The sequence below is a fragment of the Salvia miltiorrhiza genome, unplaced genomic scaffold (assembly GCF_028751815.1).
Source record: "Salvia miltiorrhiza cultivar Shanhuang (shh) unplaced genomic scaffold, IMPLAD_Smil_shh original_scaffold_273_2, whole genome shotgun sequence".
NCBI classification, from domain to species: domain Eukaryota; kingdom Viridiplantae; phylum Streptophyta; class Magnoliopsida; order Lamiales; family Lamiaceae; genus Salvia; species Salvia miltiorrhiza.
Genome location: NW_026651515.1, coordinates 94478 through 116672, shown reverse-complemented (window position 1 = coordinate 116672; position 22195 = coordinate 94478). Strand labels below are relative to the sequence as shown.

At 41.1% G+C, this 22195-nt stretch overlaps 1 protein-coding gene across 1 annotated transcript; it reads left to right on the top strand.

Annotated features, from left to right (window-relative positions):
* Positions 1-6278: 6278 nt before the first annotated feature.
* Positions 6279-7236, top strand: LOC131003842 (uncharacterized). Its single transcript, XM_057930393.1, has 2 exons — positions 6279-6785; positions 6860-7236. The coding sequence occupies exons 1-2, from the start codon at positions 6636-6638 to the stop codon at positions 7175-7177; spliced, it is 468 nt and encodes a 155-aa protein (XP_057786376.1). The 5' UTR covers positions 6279-6635; the 3' UTR covers positions 7178-7236.
* The last annotated feature ends 14959 nt before the right edge of the window (positions 7237-22195 follow it).

The following is a 22195-nucleotide window of genomic DNA, read 5'->3' as shown; positions in this document are numbered from 1 at the left end:
CTCCAGATAGTGATGTTAAAAAAATTGACGCATAAAAAGTTCAGTTTTTGTATTTTAAGGTCTAGACGAGATGATGCTCAAAAATCTGGAGTTCAAACATTAGATGTCGTCTTCCGGGCTTTAGATGATGATATGATCCTACAGGGTGGTTTAGACGAGATGATGCTCAGATGAAATAAAATCTTCAATATTGACATTTTTTCAAAATATTAGTACTCCCTCCGTCCCGCCCAAGATGCTACATATTCCTTTTCGGGCCGTCCCAACGAAGATGCTACATTTCTATATTTGGCAAAAATAAAGAATTTTAAATACTTAATTAACACTAATTAAGTATTTCTTTTTTACATTCTCTCTTCTACTTTATCACTTTATTACCTTCTCTTTCTTACTTTATCACTTTATTACTTTTCTCTTTTACTTTATCACTTTATTATTACACACTTAAAACATTAATCTACAACTCCTTAAATTCCGTGCCGAAAAGCAAATGTAGCGTCTTGGCCGGGACGGAGGGAGTATTAAATAAAAATTTATATATATAAAAAATTTATTATTCTAACAAAATGTTAACATTTAATTGAGGAATATGATTCAGATTAATATAATTTCAACTATATTTTCTTAAATTAAATAAATTTAAAAATAATTTATATATAAATAATTGTTTATACAAAAATAATACTCCCCCGTCCCCCAAAATTATGCATGGAAGTTTGTAGTAATGATAGTGGAGAAATGGTCCTACAGTGAGGGTATTGTTAAATAGATTATGAGTAAATAGTGTAAGTTAAAAAGATAAAATTGTAAAAATTATATGTGAAATAGTGTCTAAAAATAGGGTATGCATAAATTTGGGGATCGTACCAAACAAGAAAAGGTATGCATGATTTTAGAGGATGAAGAGAGCATCGTATAATTTAAATAATAATCTAAAATAATTTCCCGTTGAATTTCGACGGGTTATGCACTAGTTGGTTTAATAGTATTTGTCGATGGATGATGTTTGTTCACGCGTATACAATATGCTCAATTGAACTTCTTCAAAAAAAAAAAAAAACTCATAGAGGATTTGTATTGAGTTAGTTCTAATTTTTTTTTCTGAGTTTAAAATAAGGGATGTGTAAATCAAGTAATCTTATAAATCACCTTAGCGAAAAAGGAAGCTATTCAAGAGTGGTGTATTCAATTAAGAATTCAAAATCTTTGACAGATTTTTTATAATATGTAGATTATGCTAATTTTAAATGAACACAAAATCTTGGGTACACCTGGGTGTACCGTACAACCGCATTGATCCGTACTCAAAATAGTACTCCATATGTCCACCAAAGAACTTTCTATCTTTCTTTTTTGGGACGTCCATGACTCAACTAGAAACACCTCTAGATTGACTTGCAATAGAACAAGGACACTCTAGCAGTGGTAAGTTAACACAATGTCGTCTCTCAAAGAAGATCTTTAAGGGCTTTTAACTATGTCACGAGAAAGTTGTAAACTAGGGATTTAAAGCAGTAAAATTAACTAAAGCTTGGAAATTAAACTGAACTTGAAACTTAAACTAAAGAATTATCTAGGCGAAACTTGAAATTAAACTACTGAGTGTAAATTAAACTTAACTAAAACTTAGACTTAAAATTAACTAGGCAAAAACGAATTATTAACTAGGCAGAAAAGAACAAACGTAACTACTTAAGCAGAATTAAACTATTAAACCTAGGCATGATTAAAAGCATAAACTAAAAAAATTAACTAGGCGAGTTGAATTTAAATAACTTTAATTAAAAACTTCTAATCTAACTAGGTAGAAACGAAATTGTATAATTGAAAGTAAAGCATAATTAAAAGTGCAGAATTGAAATTGCATAATTTAAAAAAAAAGCATAATTTAAACAAAGCAAGTAAATAAACGTAAATACGAAATATCATAAAACGTCTCGAGAAGCAACCTGTCACTTGATTACAACTCTAAACGGGAACTAACTAAAACTTGAATTAAAAGCTAACTAAGAACGAAATCTAGAAAAACTTAAACAACTATGAAAGCAATAAAAACCGTAAAGTAAATTTGATGCCTAAAATCTAAACTACTCTAAGCTACTCTAGGAACGAAGGCTAAAAAGATTAACTAAGTGTCGGAGGCAGAAGGATTGATTTCTTCATTCACGTTCAAGCCCCTTTTATAGACTTCCTTCAACCCTAATGATCATCAAACTCGCCTTGCAAAACTGGACTCTTAAGGGAATAGAGTCATGCATTTAAAGGTAAGTCCAGCTATATCGTGCTCTGCAAGTTATCTTAGCTCTGGCGTAGATTGGCTAACTCTGGAAATTTGGCTCTGGAAAAGTATGACAAAGTTGAAAGTCAGCTCTGGAATTAGCGAGCTCTGAAAAGTATAGCAAAGCTGGGAGTCATCTCTGGATATGTTGACTCTGTCGATCTTTAGCTCTGCTCTGCTCTGGAGATTTCAGCTCTGACTAGGGAAGTTCAGCTCTGGAGATTTTAGCTCTGACTATGTAAGTCAGCTCTGCACTGTCATGCGCCTTTTCAGCTCTGCTCTGACGCGGGCTTTTCAGCTCTGGACACCAGATTAAGCCTAAAAACGCCATTCTAACCCAAATTCTCCAAAATCACACTCTTCCATCTATAAAACCTAAATCTCCTGCAAAGCATAAAACAAACTCATAACTGCACCAATTTTCAGGATATTTAACTTAAAACATGCACATGCAAACCCTCGAATTTAGAACAATTAGGCATAAATCAGTCCACAAAAAAATTCCTACCTATTTTTGGACTATACCCCACCACTTATAATTACTCTTACTTTTCACTTTTCACAACTCCCAATATTAATTATAACACATTTTCACCACTCTCAATACATTCAATTACCTTTTCTCCACTCTCAATATACTCAACAATATTTTTTCTTAAAACCCGTGTCACTCCTTCCTAGGAAGTTCAGGGAGTATTATTTAGGGGTAATTGCCCCTAAATACATTATCTTTCCCCATTTTCTAGAATTGCACATCACCTTTAAAATCCGCCTCATAATACATAACCTTTCTTTTTCTTCTAGAATTGCACATGGTCAACCAACCACCAACCGGAAAAATGACGTGGATGCCGGAAACGCCACATATACACGCTGAAAAAAAAAATTAATTGATGTGGCAGCCATGTAGGAAATTATAATTTTTTTTGCTATTAATTTTCGAATTTCCAGAACATAGAATTAATGTATTAATTTCCCAAATCTCCAATTTTCCCCTAAATTCCCTAATTTTACAATTTCCCCCATTTTACAATTGCCCTAGCGTTCAAACTTGAATTTCGATATGCTCCACAATTGCCCTAGCGTCCAGCGATCTGCTCCACATTGCCCTAGCTTCAGCGATTACACCAACACCAAGAGAGGCTCCAGCTCCGAAGATTACATTTGCTCTAGCGATTACACCAACACGAATCGGCGGCGAAGGCTCCGGCGCACGCGACGAACCGGCGACCAAGGCTCTGGCTCACGGGACGAATCAGGCAGGGAGATGAACGTATCACTGTTGATTTAACCTAGATTGCGATCTTTCCCCTAACATCAGTTGCTAATTTGGATAGATTCCACGAACTCAATTAAAGCAAACAAGCCAACAATTTGAATTATTCATTGTGCATTTGGCATGGGTTGCTTTCTTTATCAAGGGCCCACTGTGCTGAAAACTTAGTTGATATAATCATTTTTTTGGCTGGTTTAAATGCATTTATTGTTGTCGTGTTGTTGATTATGGTAGAACTGCAGGGCTGATGGGAAATTATTGTTTTCATGGGATCTAGTGATGGAAGGTTGCGATCAGCGATGTCAGGAGGCCAACCATCGGGTTCGGCGCAAGTCGATAAAGATCTGTCCGTTCGACAATTTGTTGCGAATGGGGAAATTGTAAAACTAGGGGATTTAGGGGAAAATTGAGGATTTGAGAAATTAATGCCTTAATTCTATATTATGGAAATTCGAATTTAATAGCAAAAAAAATTATAATTTTCTACATGGCTGCCACATCAATTAATTTTTTTTTTCTGGCGTGTATATGTGGCGTTTCCGGCATCCACGTCATTTTTCCGGTTGGTGGTTGGTTGACCATGTGCAATTCCAGAAGAAAAAGAAAGGTTATGTATTATGAGGCAGATTTTAAAGGTGATGTGCAATTCCAGAAAATGGGGAAATATAATGTATTTAGTGGCAATTACCCATATTATTTATATGAGTTCAAATAAGAGTGTTGGTCAAAGTTTAAGTGAAGGTGTAACCCGTTTATATGGTACACCCGGGTGTACTCAAGACCACCTCATGTCTACAGAAAACACACCAACTCAATAAAAATTGGTATATCACTACGCTCAACAGAAAAAAAAAAAAAAAATTATCCTTATTTTTATTTTTGCTCACCTTCCTGTACAAAATATTTGAGAGAGAGAGAGCATATAGTTTAATCCGACGAACAACAACCTTCTTTTCTTTACTGCTCATTTTTCTGTACAAAATATTTTAGGGAGGTCGAGGAAGTCCGACGAACAACAGCGATTTAAGTCGCCGCCTACTTTTCTCTTTTGCTTCCAATATCACACACCCTTATTTATCACCTAATAATTTTAGCGGTTGAAAATAGAATTTCATTAGTTTATAATTTTGATCAAATTAATAGAAACAACCTTATCTTTATATTTCCAAATCAAAGAAGAATTAGTTCTTTGATGCAAATTTTATCTGTATCTTGGACTTGTCAATCTTCTTGGTTCCAACCTGGAACGTTTTGGTGAGAACATTCTTCTGACACCGTCGTGTGGCAACTATAAAGACAATTAGAGCATCAACAACCGTGCACCCATTCCAACAATGGTATTGCACCCACTTGGATGCAATGGATTTAATTTTGTTTTTGATATAGTTTTATTCTAGTTTCAATTTTAAATTTACAATAATTGATAAATTAAAATTTCACTGAATTCAAATTTAAATCCTACATTGATTGAATTAAAGTTGCAATACAAGAAATTAAAATCCTAAATTACTTAAATTAAAACAAACATAAAATAAAAAATCCTAAAAATCCTAAAACATAAACATAAATTTTTGCCTTTGTTGATATATATATATATATATATATATATATATATATATATATATATATATATATATATAGGTGCCAAGAATTAAAAAGGGGGGGGGGGCAACGGTTCTATCCTCAACGAGAAGAAAAAACAGCTTCTGCCGATTTTTTCAATTTTAAAATTTGTTTTTTCAATTTTTCAATTTTTTTTTGCTTGAAAAGGGGCGCGTGTTGCCACCCTCTTCCATTGCACTCGGTGCGCCCAGTTGCTCCATATCCATTGCTCCCGGGTGCGGCAACGGTGACAGGTGCGATAGGCCGGGTTCGATCTCACCATTGCACCCGCCGTTGTTGATGCTCTTAGATTTGGAAGACGCAGTGATATTTGGAAGATGTAGGTATCGCAGGGAGAGAGACAATACTTGAAAATCTCTTGTGAGGATGTGAAATTTGTGCATATATTTTTTATTTATACGGCATTAAAATCCTACAAAATTCATGACATATTAGAATCCTTAAGGGAGTGTTCGGTTGCTTGAAATTAAATTGTCTCGAGATTACCCGAGATTACCCGAGATTATTTTTGTCATAGGGGGTAAGCTAAGACTTATAAGCCATGACTAATCCTATGTGGCATAATTTCGAGATTAAGTTTCGGGCCCTATCTACTCAACCGAACATAATATTACATAACTAATCATATCTACTCCTATGAACCAGATGGATATTTAAAGTCATAATTGAATACCAACAGAATTTTTAAAGACTTTTTAAAATCTGAATTGAATACCTATCGACATTTAAAATACAAAAAAATCTTATAAACTCTTAACTGAATACACCCCTAAGTTTATTTTAGTGAGTTTATAATTTTTACTTATAAATGTAATGTTTAAAAATTTATAAATTATTAAAATATTTGAATAATTAAATTTACAAGTTATTGAAAGAAAATCATAATTAAAATAAAAAATTTGAGAAAAGATAAATTTGAAAGGATATGTAATGAAAATAATAAATTATAGTAATATAATTATTTTATAAAATTATTGGGGTCCATAAGGAGTGGGGGTCAACGTCGCATTGCCTATTATTTTATAAAATTATTGTTTTATACTCCCTCCGTCCATGAAAGAACTTCCTAGGAGGGAGTGGCACGGGTTTTAAGGAGTGCGACTAATTACCTAACTTTTTTTTTGTCTGATTTAGCACCCGTCGTCGATTTTTCCCAAATTTTAAATGACGTGTCACCGGGAAATGACAGCGTGGCGTCGGATTTTGCACAGTTGGAAGCCGGAATGAAAAAAAGAAACGACGCCGTTTCTAATTAAAAGAAACGACGTCGTTTCGCCATCTATTAACACTCAGATTTCGAATTAAGCCCTCATTTTTCGATTAGGACTATACCCTTCCAGGGTTCTTCATGAAATCGATGGAATTGAAGAGATTCATGAGCGAATCGGTGTAGAAGAATAGTCCGCATGCTTGTAAAGGAGTTTTCGACCTAAAAAATAGGGATATTGATTCGTAGCAATGTCGTCTACTTCCTCTTCCTCAAATTCGAGCTTCAATCGCGGAGTTTCTCAGGAGGTTGTTTGTGTTCATGAAATTGCAGCTACAATGAACACCTCCAACACTGAAAAGAATCCTGAGAGGCGATTCTATTGTTGTAGTCGAACAAAGGTATGTTCTTTGCGAGTTTGTAGGTTTTGTTTTGGTTTTACAAGTGTTTAACTTTTTTGTTCTGTTTTTTCTAGGCTGAAAATTGTGGATTTTGGATATGGAAGGATCCAGAGCTTAGTTCGTACTATAAGATGTGCATGAACAAGCTAATTCTTCAACGAGACAAAGTGTCCGAGGAGCTGAAATTATGCAAGTTTATGGGAGAGATGCAAGCTGGAAAATATGAAGATTTGATGACATTGTATGAAGTGAAATGTGCATATGTAGAAGAAATGAAGATTGTGATGAAGGAGCAAGAGCTTGAAATTAGTAATCTGAAGTGGAAACTTAGGATTACCAAATTGTTGTTAGTCTTAATTTTTGGTGTTTTGGCAATGAATCACTTTCTGTGAGGTTTCATGTAAGATATGCAGTTTTAATGAATCAATTATTTTTGAATGCAATGGTTATTTTCGAATGAAATGCTACTTTTCTTACAAATTCACCATCAAACATGAATCAACAATATAACATATGTTAACTGTAAACCAACAAACCAAATACCCAAAACAGCCATCCGTACTTTTGATTAACATCATAAACACACTAATAACATATGATATGTTCAATGTAGCAGACTTCAAAGTGGCCAAGAAGTTCAAGTACATGTTTCTTCATTACAAAAGGAGTTACAAAAAGAAGACTTAGATGTCATTCATTGTTGTTGATCATTTGGTGCTTGTGCAGTTTTGCTCCTAGTTTGCACAACCCTCACGTCCCTTGAACTTGATGATGTATTGATGTACTGATTTCTTGTTGCCTCACTTATGTAAAGACCAAGCCCAGACCTTGCAGTGTTCCTCTCTCTGAAAAATACATCACTTCTTTCACCCCTTGCACTGCCTCTCCCTGATCTTCCACCCCCTCTGCCACTGCCTCTGCTGAATCTTCCCCTTGTCCCTCCCCTGGTAGATGAAGAGCTTGGCATGTCCTCCGCCCTTGTTTTAGAAGGCCTTCCAACTTTGTTCTACAATTTTACAAGAAATGTCTATGAGTAATTCATATATGAATTATAAATGTTGAAAGCAACAACTTGTTACCTTGGGAGGAGGTGGAATTTCTAGAGTAAGATTTTGGCAATTTCTTTTGTTGTGGCTTGCATTTCCACACCTTCTGCAGGTCATGACCATCCCTCCTCTAGACAGTTGATGAAGATTTCTGCCTTCCCTTTCAGTAGCTGACCTCAACCTCTTCTTTTTGGGCCTACCAGGCATCCTTCTTGCCTCTGGAGGTTTCACCTTGAAGCCTTCAACCACTGGTCACATGCTTTCACCTCTGCATGGCTCTAAGCCAACTTCATATGCCTTCAAATATGTGGCCACATGGTAGTATTCATGTACAACTTCGATTGGATCCCTCCCCATGTAATGTAGTTGCACTCATGGCATGAATGCATGGTATACCCTTTAGGCCCCACTCTCTACATGTGCAAGTGGTCTTGTCTACATCAACAACAAACCTAACAAATAACATTTCAATAGTTAATAATTGCTGAATTCATAAGAATCCTTGAAATGTCAGATTGAGTACCTCTCTTGGTAGTGTGAGACTTCAAATTTGTTGTCAAGTGAAGGCTTCACAATACAATATCCAATCTTCTGCCTGGCCTTCTCCATCTTTTTCCTTATGTTAGGGCATATCAAATCTGTTACCTTCAACATCTCTTCTTTTTTCTTGAATTGCCTGACCATCAGATTGCTTCTAATCTCCTCAAGCATGTGGATGACATGCTTCCCTCTTGCATTCAGAATGTAGCCATTGAAGGTCTCCGAAATGTTGTTGTCAATCATATCTGATTTCACAGTGGTGGAGATAAAACACTTGCAGAACCTGTTTGTTTCTCTTGACACAAAATCTTCATAGGCATGAAGATTTTCCTTCTTCATTTCCAGGAGATGGCTGTTGTGTTTCTCAACATAGGTGCTTCGGCAGGCTTTGAGAAATATGTTTTTCAAAGTGGTTCCTTTGTGGTGTTTTTTCCAATTCATATAGATGTGTCTAGAGCAATTCCTGTGCTCTGCATTAAGAGCCAAATCTTTGACAGCCTTCTCAAGCCCCTGTACAAGTACAAGTATTAACAAACTAACATGTATGACAACAGTAATGAAAAGAATGATAAGTTATTTACTTACTTTCCGCTGGTCAGAAATAAAGGCATAATTTGATCCATCTCCAATCACCAAATCATGTAGCAAGTTCTTAATAAACCAGGCCCAATACTCCTCATTTTCCACTTCACAAGCAGCCCAAGCAATAGGAAACATCTGCTCATTGCCATCCTTGGCAATAACACAAAGTAAAACTCCTCCAAGAAATGTTTTTAGATGGCACCCATCTAGTCCAATTATAGGCCTACAACTAGCCTTGAAGCCCTTCACCAATGAGCTAAAACCCACATACAACCCCTTAAAGACATGGTCATTTCCCAAGAACAGCTCAAATCTACCTTGAGGATCACCTCTCCTGAGCTCAGCACAGTACCTCCTAATCAGACCGTAATGGTATTCTACACTTTCCCTCAACAATTTCAGTGCAATGGCTCTAGCCTTGTAGAGCCTGTCCCTTGGAATATCATATTGCAACCTATCAACAATATCTTGCCTTAAATCAGTGACTGGAAAATGAGGTCTAGTCCTAAACACATTCAGGTATTTAATGGCAATCCATTTACTTGTCAGTAGCTTATTACTCATATGCCTAGGACAAGAATGGTCCCCATGATAAGTCTTGATCCTGAAAGACTTATCTCTCTTCACTTCACTACCATACACCTTCTAGTTACATGGTGGCATACATTTAGCAAAACATTTAGTTTTGCTAACTTTCCTAAACTGCACAAATTTACCATGCTCAATGTTCCAAGTAGTCAGAGCTTGCCTACACTGGAAACCATCTTGGAATCTCATTCCAAGAACAATCTCCATCTGGCTGTGATCACAATTAGGATCATATACAATCCTATTGGTGTTTATCCTAGAGTTTTCAACCTCATCTTCTGGATCAGTTTCATCACTGTTAGGATCATTATCACTAGCTTCATATTCACTGTCAGGCTCATTATCTATCACTGGCTCATTTAACTGTTGCATCAACCTCTGCATTTCCTCTGCATTTGTTTCCCTATTCATTCTCCTAGCATTCAAGTATTCAGGATCATCATTGTCTAGGTCTTGATCACTTAGCCCATCCTCACTATCTTCATCCTCCACTCTACCCTCTTCAAGCCCATGTCTCTCCTCTTCTGCCCTATGTCTCTCATTTTCTGCCCTTTGCCTACCCTCTTCTGCCCTATGTCTCTCCTTTTCTACCCTCCGCCTACCCTCTTCTGCCCTCATTCTCTCCTCTTTTTCCACTCCCTCCTTCTCAATATACTCTTGTTCAACAGAATCCAATATGTCATCTAAGCTATCAACATCACTAACCATCCCTTCATCTTCATTGTGGACTGGATTTTCTAATTGTGTTAATTCCCCATCCCCAACCTGGGTTGGCTCAATTTCAGGCTCTATCATCACTGACTGTATTAAACTACCCTCAACAAAGTCATTTTTACTTGCTCATTTATTTCTCTTGGATCAGTAAACACTGCATTGTGTGTTAACATCAATGTTCCCTATGTTATTTTGCAATCTACCAGAGCCACTATCAATGCCCCCTTCCACATACACACTAACCACAGATATCCCCTCATTCAAAAGATTCAACATTTGCTTGTTTAGGGCTAAGAGGGACAGGTGACACTTTCTTTTGCTTGTACTCAAAGGAGTACTTGTTGGTAAATCCATCATGAGTAACTCGTCTATCAAATTGCCACGGTCTACCCAACAAGATGTAGCACGCCTACATGGGAATAACATCACACAACACCTCGTCCTCATACCTCCCAATGCGAATTGGCACGTTTACCTGCTTGGTAACCTTGACGACACCGGTCTCATTCAGCCATTGCAAACGATACGGTTTGGGGTGTTTCACCTCGGCCAGCCCCAATTTCTCCACCATGAACGTACTTGCCACATTCGTGCAACTCCCTCCGTCGATGATCACACTGCACAACTTGTCTTGGACAAGACACCTCGTGTGAAAGAGGTTCTCCCGCTGCTCTCTCTCATCAGGTTGAGTTTGCACACTCAAAGCTCTCCTGGCTACTAAAAAGTGTCCATTTAGTGCACAAATCTCCTCAAACTCCTCCTTGTCGGGGTCCTCTAATTCGGGCATCTCTGGATCTGTCTCCTCCCTGTCCGTTACAACATCACCGTCATCTCGTATAATCATGAGTCATCTATTTGGACACTCGCTCATGATATGGCCAAATCCTTGATGATGCAGCCCAGAGCAGAGCTCCGGATACCGTCCAGAGCAGAGCTCCAAATGCAGTGCAGAGCAGAGATCCGGTGCATGTTCCCATTGGTCCGGTGACGAGAGCTAGATCCAAGACGTTCAAGGCTAACTTAATGGCTTTTGGTGGAAGAGATCTGGAAGCAAGAGCTGAGAAAGCCGATTGGAGATAGGCTGCCAGAGCAGAGTTCAAGCGTGGTAAACCTTGTAACTTACAGTGCAGACCTGAAGAGCAGAGCAGACATGCAGAGCAGAGCAGAGCAGGCCGGCAGAGCAGAGCAGACCTGCAGAGCAGAGTAGACTTGCCGAGCAGACCTGCAGAGCAGAGTAGACTTGCCGAGCAGAGCAGACTTCCAGAGCCAGAGCAGAGCTAAGCTCCAGAGCTGACTCTAGTTCAGAGCAGAGCTAAGTTTTCAGAGCTGGAGTTTTTCAGAGCTGGAGTTTTCAGAGCTGAAGTTTTCAGAGCTGGAGTTTTTCAGAGCTGTAGTTTTTAAGAGCTGAAGTTTTCCAGAGTTGAAATTTTTAGAGCTGGCGCATACCTTAGAGTTGGCGTATTCCAGACCTGAAGCTTACAGAGTTGGTTTTTCTCGCTAGTTCTGTTTTAGCTTGTTGAACAAGTTTCGTTGTTTCCTTGTTTCAAGTTTCCTTTGTTTTATGTTGTTTCCTTCTTTACATTAGGGTTTATGTTGCCTATATATATGGATGCTACTTGTTGGACGAAGGTTGGCTAATTTTTGATATATGATATTGTGAGTTTATTCTCTCTCAAGTTTCTCGAACTCTTCTTGATTGTGCCAAGAAAGAATTCATTTATCGACGTAACGGCGAGTTCATCATCCCTCGTCATGTGTCATTCATCGTTCCCGAGTGGCTGCATCAACTGCACGTTGGGGTTTAGGGATTCGTTCGCCTAGATCATTTTGTGGGTTAGATTAATATATTTTGGGATACTTCATCTTTATCTTTCTTGTTTATTATCTTGCGTATTTTCAAGTCTTCCGCGCGTGTTTACTTGTTCGGTCCGGCAAAGTTCATACAAAAACCGGCGAGAATCACATCAGTTGGTATCAATATCCAGGTTTCGTAAGGGTTGCACTTTCTAGGTTTTTTTTTTGTTCTCCATATTTTACGTTTCCATAATCCATATTTACATCATTCACGTCTATCTCATATTCGATCAGTCCTTACTACATAGTTCCATCTATTTTATCATACCATCGTGAGTTTCTCAGAAATACGTATTATATAAGTTCAAAAAAAAAAAAAAAAAACGAAGCAGAAAGCATCAAGTGTTGAAAGTTTCAAAACCCTTTATTCCTTAGCCATATTTTTTCCTTGTTCCTTTGTTTAGTTGAGTAGTATAGCAAGTTGAAGCTTGTTTTTCTGCGCAGCACTAATTTTGGGGTTCCAGTCTGTTTCTAGTGCGTCTTTCATTTTTGTCGAGTCCTATACAATCTGTGTGTTTGCTGTGGTTCCTTGTGGCGCGTTTCATTGAGTGATCTCGTCGAGTGCACTTGGTGTTCTCGTTGTGCAATTGGTAATTTGAATTCAAGTGGTAGATTGAGGGAGTTTGATTTTTCTTGAGAGAGAAATTGAGAGGAAAAATGCAAGAGTGGTGAGATCATTAGAGGGAAAATGCCAAACTTTGTGTGATACACGAGTGTTGAGCGATTACCCTTTGTGTGATATACACGAGTGTTGTGAGGCGGTGAGGTTTTCTTTTTTTTACTACTAACCTTTTCTTGTTTCAGTGTCACAATGTCAAAGAAAGATGGACATGAGTCACCTGCGGAGGAGCAACCTACCATGGATCCGAACACAAAATTCATCGTGGAAGCTTTACGGTCGGAGTTTGGCAGGCTTATGCGATCCGAATTTGAGGGCATGCATGAGCGGATGGGTTTCCTTTTTTTTACTACTAACCTTTTCTTGTTTCAGTGTCACAATGTCAAAGAAAGATGGACAGGAGTCACCTGCGGAGGAGCAACCTACCATGGATCCGAACACAAAATTCATCATGGAAGCTTTACGGTCGGAGTTTGGCAAGCTTATGCGATCCGAATTTGAGGGCATGCATGAGCGGATGGACCAGTTTGAGCAAGCTCACTCCAATTCGAATCACGGTGACTATGGTGGTCGTAGAGGACGAGGAGGTGGACGTGGTAATGGAGGCTGGCGCATGCTAATTCGACATGTTCACCCTCGTGAAGAGCAGGCCGAGGAGTCCGAGTATGAGGAAGATGGAGAGGGGCGTTGGCATCGAGTAAGTGGTCAAAACTATCAAGATGACAACATCAACAACATCAAGATTACCATTCCTTCTTTCCAAGGGCGGAACGATCCAGAACTCTATCTTGAGTGGGAGAAAAAGATAGAGTTGATATTTGAATGCCACAACTATTCCGAGCCCAAGAAGGTGAAGTTGGCTGCGATTGAGTTCACAGATTACGCACTTGTGTGGTGGGATCAACTGGTTACGAGTAGAAAGAGATCTGGCGAACAACCTATTCAGACTTGGGCAGAGATGAAGGTGGTAATGAGGAAGCGTTTCTTACCTAGTCACTACTACCGGGAGCAATTCCACAAGTTACAGAATCTGAAGCAAGGCAATCGGAGCGTGGACGAATATTACAAAGAAATGGAGATGGTCATGATTCGAGCTAACGTGGTGGAGGACAAAGAAACGACCATAGCTAGATTCTTGGCTGGACTCAATTGGGATATTCGTGACAAAGTGGAGTTACAACATTACGTTGAGTTAGAGGAGATGGTCCACATGGAAATAAAAATTGAGACTCAACTCAAGAGGAGGGGCAGCTATGGCGGAAATCAGAGGAGCACTTTCAGCGCTGGCAATCAGCTGCGGAGCTCGTTTAGCTCTGGCGGCATAACAATGTCAGCGCTGGCAGCAACCAGTGCGACACTTTCAGCCCTGGCAGAGCGCAGCGACAGAGCCAGAGTACTCCCAGCGCTGGCGGTAACCAGAGTCAGCGACAGAGCTCTTTCAGCTCTGGTGGCAACCAGAGCCAGGGTCAGAGCTCGTTCAGCTCTGCCACCAATCACAGACAGAGCCAGAGCAACGGAGGTCAGAAGGCTACCAATCCAAGCTCTACCGTCGTGTCCGAGGGAAGATACCGCGACAAAAAATGTTTCCGGTGTCAAGGATTCGGCCACATCATGAGCGAGTGTCCGAATAGGCGAATCATGATCCTCCGAGACGATGGTGAAGTCATCACCGATGGGGAAGAAACAGATCCAGAGATGCCTGGATTAGAAGAACCTGACGAGAAAGAGCTGGTAGAAATGGATGCACTCACGGAACATTTCTTAGTAGCCCGGCGAGCTTTGAGCGTGCAACCGCAACCGGATGAGCTAGAGCAACGGGAGAACCTCTTTCACACGAGGTATCTTGTCCATGACAAGCTATGCAGCGTGATCATAGATGGAGGGAGTTGCACGAATGTGGCAAGTAGACACATGGTCGAGAAATTGGGGCTGCCCGAGGCGAAACATCCCAAACCATATCGCTTACAATGGCTGAATGAGACCGGTGTCGTCAAGGTTACAAGGCAGGTCAGCGTGCCCATCCACCTTGGCAGGTATGAAGATGAAGTTTTGTGTGATGTTATTCCTATGCAGGCGTGCCACATCCTGTTGGGTCGACCTTGGCAGTTTGACAGGCGGGTTACCCATGACGGATTTACCAATAAGTACTCCTTTGAGTTTAAGCAAAAGAAAGTATCACTTGTTCCGCTTAGCCCTAAACAAGTGTATGAGGATCAAGTGAAACTACAAAAAGAGGCGGAGATGGTGAAAAGTAAAGAGCAGCCGGTGGGGTCAACGGCGACGGGCATTACACGCAAGTCTTTCCTTGTTACACCGTGTGATGTCAAGTGGTGCATGAAGGAGGAGAAACCAATAGTCCTGCTGCGGTTCTGCGAGAACTTGGTTATTACTAACGATCTCTCTTCTCTACCCCATTCTATTTAATCGATTTTGTAGGAATTCGTTGATGTCTTTCCCGATGAAACACCGCATGGTTTACCACCACTTAGAGGGATTGAACTTCAAATTAACTTTATGCCCGGAGCTACGCTACCGAACCGACCAGCCTACCGCACCAATCCGGAGGAGACAAAGGAGTTGGAAAGGCAAATCGATGAGCTTTTAGCTAAAGGGCACGTGAGGGAGAGTCTGAGCCCTTGTGCGGTACCTGTACTTCTCATACCAAAGAAAGACTCGACCATGAGGATGTGCTGTGATTGCCGAGCCATTAATAACATCACGGTAAAGTATCGCCATCCCATCCCTCGTCTGGATGATATGCTTGATGAATTACATGGTGCTTGTGTGTTTTCTAAAATTGATTTGCGTAGTGGGTATCATCAAATACGGATTAAGAAAGGTGATGAATGGAAGACTGCGTTTAAAACAAAACTTGGTTTGTATGAGTGCTTAGTTATGCCCTTTGGCTTGATTAATGCTCCTAGTACGTTTATGCGTCTTATGAATCATGTTTTACGTGCTTTTATTAGCAGAGTTGTCGCAGTCTATTTTGATGATATCCTTATTTATAGCAAGCATCATGATGACCATATAGAGCACTTGAGGTCTGTTATGAACGTACTTCGCAAAAGAGAAGCTGTTTGCTAATCTTAAGAAGTGCACCTTCTGTACGGACAAGGTCATGTTTCTTGGTTTTGTTGTTAGTGCTCAGGGTGTACAGGTTGATGAAGAGAAGATCTGCGCTATTCAGGACTGGCCGACACCCAAGAGCTTTGGCGAGGTACGAAGCTTTCACGGACTTGCTAGCTTCTACAGGAGGTTCGTACCTCACTTTAGCAGCGTGGTAGCGCCGCTCACCGAGGTGATAAAAAAGAACGTGGAGTTCAAGAGGGGCAAGGCACAAGAGGAGGTCTTTGTGCTGTTGAATTACAAGCTCACTCACGCCCCGATACTATCTCTTCCTAACTTCTCGAAAACTTTTGAAATTGAATGTGATGCTTCTGGTGTTGGGATTGGAGCAGTGTTGATGCAAGAGAGGCGTCCCATCGCATATTTCAGCGAAAAGTTGAGTAGAGCGACGTTGAGCTACCCTACGTACGATAAGGAGCTCTATGCGTGAGTGCGGGCTTTACAGACATGGCAGCACTATTTGTGGCCCAACGAGTTTGTTAGTCACAGCGATCATGAGTCGTTGAAGCACTTGAAGGGACAGTACAAGCTCAACAAGCGACATGCACGGTGGATGGAGTTCATGAGGATTTTGGTGAGATTTATAGAGCTTGTGCTCGATCTGCTAGTGGAGAGTACTTTAGACATGATGTCTATCTTTTTAGAAAGAATAAGTTATGTGTTCCTAAGTGTTCTCTATGTAATCTGTTGTTGCTTGAGTCTCATGGTGGGGGGTTAATGGGGTACTTTGGTATTGCTAAGACCTTAGCTGTGTTAAATGGGCATTTCTTTTGGCCTCACATGAAACGAGATGTGGAACGCATATGTGGTAGATGCATTACTTGTAAGCAAGCAAAATCTCGAGTGAATTCCCATGGTTTGTACACGCCTTTGCCTATCCCTATTACACCTTGGATTGATCTCTCCATGGACTTCGTGTTAGGTCTTCCTAGGACTAAGCATGGTCGAGATTCTATTTTTGTTGTAGTTGATCGCTTCTCTAAAATGGCACATTTCATTCCATGTCATAAAACTGATGATGCATCGCATGTAGCTGACTTGTTCTTTAGAGAAGTTGTTAGGTTGCATGGCATGCCTAGGACAATTGTTTCTGATAGGGATGCAAAGTTCTTGAGCTATTTTTGGACGACCTTATGGTGTAAGTTAGGCACAAAACTTTTGTTTTCTACCACTTGTCATCCACAAACTGATGGTTAAACCGAGGTGGTGAATCAGACTTTGTCTACGTTGCTTAGAGCTATTATAAAAAAGAACATTAAGTCTTGGGAAGAGTGTCTACCTCATGTCGAGTTTGCTTACAACCGTTCTGTTCACTCTGCCACTAAGTATTCTCCTTTTGAAATTGTGTATGGTTTTAACCCTTTGACTCCGCTGGACTTGGCTCCTTTACCCGAAAGCGAGCATACTAATATGGATGGCCAGCGCAGAGCTGAGTTCGTAAGGCAGGTACATGAGAGGGCCAGAGCTAACATCGAGCGCCGCACAAGACAGTACGTGGAGTAGGCTAACCAGGGCCGTCGCAAGGTGGTGTTCGAGCCCGGTGATTGGGTTTGGCTACAATGCATAAGGAATGATTTCCAGAGCAGCGGCGTTCCAAGTTACTTCCTAGGGAAGATGGCCCATTTGAAGTGTTGGAACGGATCAATGATAATGATGAGGACTAGAATACCCATCAGCGCCATGCTTAGCAATACAAGAACATCTTACTTGATTATTATTATTGTTATTATTATTCTTATCGAACGGAGCCAACCAGCGCAGGTTTAATTGAAGACCTCAAATAATAAAGGGACTCGACAGCGCAGACAAAGGGACTCGGCAGCGCAGACGAAAGGACTTGGCGGCGCAGACTACCCAAGTTACTTGGCAGCACAGACTCGCCCGCGCAGCTCAAGGGAGCTACTCAACATGGGCAACGAAAGACATCGCAGATGGGTCAAATCAAGACTAAAGTGTATTAAGGCATTAAAGGGCCTAAATCCAATTATTAGAAGTTCATGGGCCTAAGGCCTTTAGGGCTCACTCTCACATCTATAAATAGAAGGTTAGCTTTAGCATTAGGAGGATAGTTTATTTGGAAGCAACACTTGTATAATGTAATTATCTCACAATATAGTGGAAGAACTCGAAGAACACCCGTGGATGTAGGTCTTAACGACCGAACCACGTAAATCCTGTCTCGATTATTGCTTTTTAGATTAGGCGTTGATTTCATGCTTCACCAGATAATGCCTACAAATTAGACTTACCAGGTGAGTATAATGTGAGTGCTACCTTTAATGTGTCTGATTTGAGTCCTTTTAATGTAGGCGATGCTGTGGATTTGAGGACAAATCCTCTTCAAGAGGAGGGGAATGATGCAGCCCAGAGCAGAGCTCCGGATACCTCCCAGAGCAGAGCTCCGAATGCAGTGCAGAGCAGAGATCCGGTGCATGTTCCCATTGGTCCGGTGACGAGAGCTAGATCCAAGACGTTCAAGGCTAACTTAATGGCTTTGGTGGAAGAGATCTGGAAGCAAGAGCTGAGAAAGCCATTTGGAGACAGGCTGCCAGAGCAGAGTTCAAGCGTGGTAAACCTTGTAACTTACAGAGCAGACCTGCAGAGCAGAGCAGAGCAGATATGCAGAGCAGAGCAGACCTGCAGAGCAGAGTAGACTTGCCGAGCAGAGCAGACTTCCAGAGCCAGAGCAGATTTAAGCTCCAGAGCTGACTCTAGTTCAGAGCATAGCTGAGTTTTCAGAGCTGGAGTTTTTCAGAGCTAGAGTTTTCAAAGCTGAAGTTTTCAGAGCTGGAGTTTTTAAGAGCTGTAGTTTTTAAGAGCAGAAGTTTTCCAGAGTTGAAGTTTTCAGAGCTGGCGCATACCAGAGTTGGCGTATTCTAGACCTGAAGCTTACGAAGTTGGTTTTTCTCGCTAGTTCTGTTTTAGCTTGTTGAACAAGTTTCGTTGTTTCCTTGTTTCAAGTTTCTTTTGTTTTATGTTGTTTCCTTCTTTACATTAGGGTTTATGTTGCCTATATATATGGCTGCTACTTGTTGGACGAAGGTTGGCTAGTTTTTGATATATGATATTGTGAGTTTATTCTCTCTCAAGTTTCTCGAACTCTTCTTGATTGTGCCAAGAAAGAATTCATTTATCGACGTAACGGCGAGTTCATCATCCCTCGTCGCGTGTCATTCATCGTCCCAGAGTGGCTGCATCAATTGCACGTTGGGGTTTAGGGATTCGTGCGCCTAGATCATTTCGTGGGTTAGATTCAGATATTTTGGGATACTCCATCTTTATCTTTCCTGTTAATTATCTTGCGTATTTTCAAGTCTTCCGCGCGTGTTTACTTGTTCGGTCCGGCAAAGTTCATACAAAGACCGGCGAGAATCACATCACTTGACACTTGAAACATTTCTTGTCTCGGTTTCTACCCTCTGGAACGATGGTGGTACCCGAAATTGCGGCCTTCGGCCCTCCGCTGCTCTGGCTCTGTCTCTGGTTATTGCCCGAGCTGAAAGAACTCTGAATCTGGTTCTAGTTGCTGCCAAAGCTGAAAGAGCTCTGCCTCTGGCTATGGTTGCCGCCAGAGCTGGAAGTACTCTGACTCTGTCTCTGGTTGCTGATTTATGCTTAATTGTTCTACTTTTAGGGGTTTGAATGCGCATATTTTAAGTTAAATCTTCTGGAAATTGGTGCGTTTTATGTGTTGTTTTATGCTTTGCAGTAGATTTAGGTTTTATAGATGGAAGAGTGTAAATTTTGGAGATTTTGGGCTAAGAATCGTGTTTATGTGCATACTCTGGACTGCAGAGATAAAAACACGCGCCAGAGCTGAAGGCCCGCTCGCCAGAGCAGAGCCAACATCTCCAGAGCAGAGCATACATCTCCAGAGCAGAGCAGACATCTCCTGAGCAGAGCAGAGCTAAGTGCCAGAGCTGATTTTTTAGCTCTGTACGCCAGAGTCAACGCCAGCTATGCCAGAGCTGAATTTCCAGAGTCAACGATCCAGAGCTGAATTTCCAGAGTCAACGCTCCAGAGCTGAATTTCCAGAGTCAATGATCCAGAGCTGAATTTCCAGAGTCAACGCTCCAGAGCTGAAATTCCAGAGTCAACGCTCCATCGCTAAAATTCCAGAGTAAACACTCTAGAGCTGACTTTTCAGCGTACGCGACGCCAGAGCTGACTTTTCAGCTCTGGACTTTCCAACTCTGCCCATTCTCGCCAGAGCTGACCTTTCAGCTTTGGACGTTTCAGCTCTACCCATCTCGCCAGAGCTGACTACCTTTCCCGAGCTGACGCACCAGAGTTCACCTTCCAGAGCTGAGTTACTCTCGCCAGAGCTAATTGCCAGAGCTGACTATCAGCTCTGCATTGCACTTTTTCAGAGCTGACTTTTAGTTAATAATTTATTTCGCCTAGTTAATTTTAAGTTCGGTTTTTAATTCAGTTTTTAATTCTAAGTTTTAGTTTAATAATCGAACTCTTTACTGTTTTCTTTTATTGCTTTTTCCTACGATACTACTAGAAGCCCTTTAAGACTTTCCTTGTGAGATTGACTTGGGTTAGCTTACACGTTACAATAGATCTCGTACTATTGCGAGTCAATCTAGAGTAGTGTTTAAGTTGAGTCAAATTTTAGCGCCGTTGCCTGGGAAAGTTGTAGGCGTTTTAGTTGTGTCGTTTTTACTTGCTTATTTAATTTCCAGTTTTTCTCGTTTTTGTTTTTACGTTTCTTCCACTCGGTGCGTTTAATCCGTTTGTTTAGTGTTGTGCATGCAGGGATGCCGTAGTCTTAAAGGCAAACTTGTGTCCCCGTTGCATAGTACGAGCGAAGGGATTTTCAGGAAGTATAGCTGCAAATGAGTGTTCGCCGAGGACAGCGCTGCCAGCTCTACCGAGTCCAGCTCTGACTCTGACCCTGATGTTCCAGAGCAGACCGTAGTAGAGGAGGAAGCCAGCTCTGACCATACAGAGCAGACTACAGACACGGCAGAACACACTAAGGAGGAAGAGGCCAGCCCTGCCGAGTTGAGCGCTGCCAACCAATATTAACTCCAGCGCAGACCAGGCCAGCCCTGCCGACTTCCGCACTGAGCAGAATACAAACAAGGAAGAAACCAGCTCTGAACAAGACCAAGTAGAACAGATTATACACGAGGAGAAGAAGGAGATGGCCCAGAACATGGAGTACATGGGAGACTTCACCAGGCCTGTAATTGGAGATACAAACACTTCAGCGATCGTACTCCCCACCGCAGTGAGAAACTATAATCTCAAACCCAATGACTCGAGTTTACTGCCGATGTTCCACGGGATGCCAAGCGAGGATGCTCTGCAATTCATCCGGGATTTTTGCACCCAAGTGCAAACAATTCCTTTGCTTAGTCTCACGGAGGACCAACTCAAGCTCAAGTGCTTCCCCTATGCACTTAAAGACCGGGCGAGGACGTGGATGCTATCTCTGCCGCCCAACTCTATCACTACATGGGGAGATGCTTGTGAAAAATTCATGCTGAAATACTACCCAAGCCACAAAACACAGGAGCTGAGAACGAGGATAATGGAGTTCACCCAAGGAGCGGATGAGCCTTTGCATGAAGCTTGGGAGAGATATGAAGAACTCATTCGTCAATGCCCTCAACATCAATTCACTAATGTTATGTTGATGCAGTTCTTGTACTATGGGTTAGTACAAACTGCCCAATTTATGGTGGATAGCACGGCAGGAGGTAACATAGCTCGGAAGATGGCCACGGAGTTAAAGGAGATTTTCAAACCCTTAGCCGAGAGCTCCCAACAAAAGTCAGTTCGTGGATGGAGAGTGGAGGTCAGTGCCGTGACAAACCAGTTCGAGATGCAGCAACAATTGGCCTCGATCATGAGAGAAGTCCAACAGCTTAAGATGGACAAGATGGAAAATTCTCCGGTTCAGAATTCAGCTCTGCCGATGTCAGCGCTGCCACATCCAGCTCTGCCGAACGTTGAGTCTTGTGGTATATGTGGAGATTTCAGCCATGGAGCTAATGAGTGCCATAGAATGGGGGAGTTTACTCCGGAAGAACAAGCTGAGGTCTATGCGGCACAAGGATTTCAAAGCTATAATCAAGGGCACAACAGACCACAATTCGGGCAGCACTATAATCAAGGGCAGAGCAGACCGCAGAATTATAATCAATGGCAGAATGTCAATAATGGATGGAGAGGTCAGCAGTCCTGTCCACCGCAACAAAATTTTCCCCAACAATATCCACCGAGGTATCAACAGCAAGGGAATTTTCAGCCTTCGCAGCAACACGCTCAGCCCCAGAAGTCATCACTTGAAGATACTTTGCAAGCTTTCATGGAGATTAGC

Bases quoted from the DNA above. Each gene is read 5' to 3' on its own strand.
- LOC131003842 (XM_057930393.1), top strand. From the start codon at position 6,636: ATGTCGTCTACTTCCTCTTCCTCAAATTCGAGCTTCAATCGCGGAGTT. The intron at 6,786-6,859 runs GTATGTTCTTTG...TGTTTTTTCTAG, and splicing joins ATTGTTGTAGTCGAACAAAG to GCTGAAAATTGTGGATTTTG.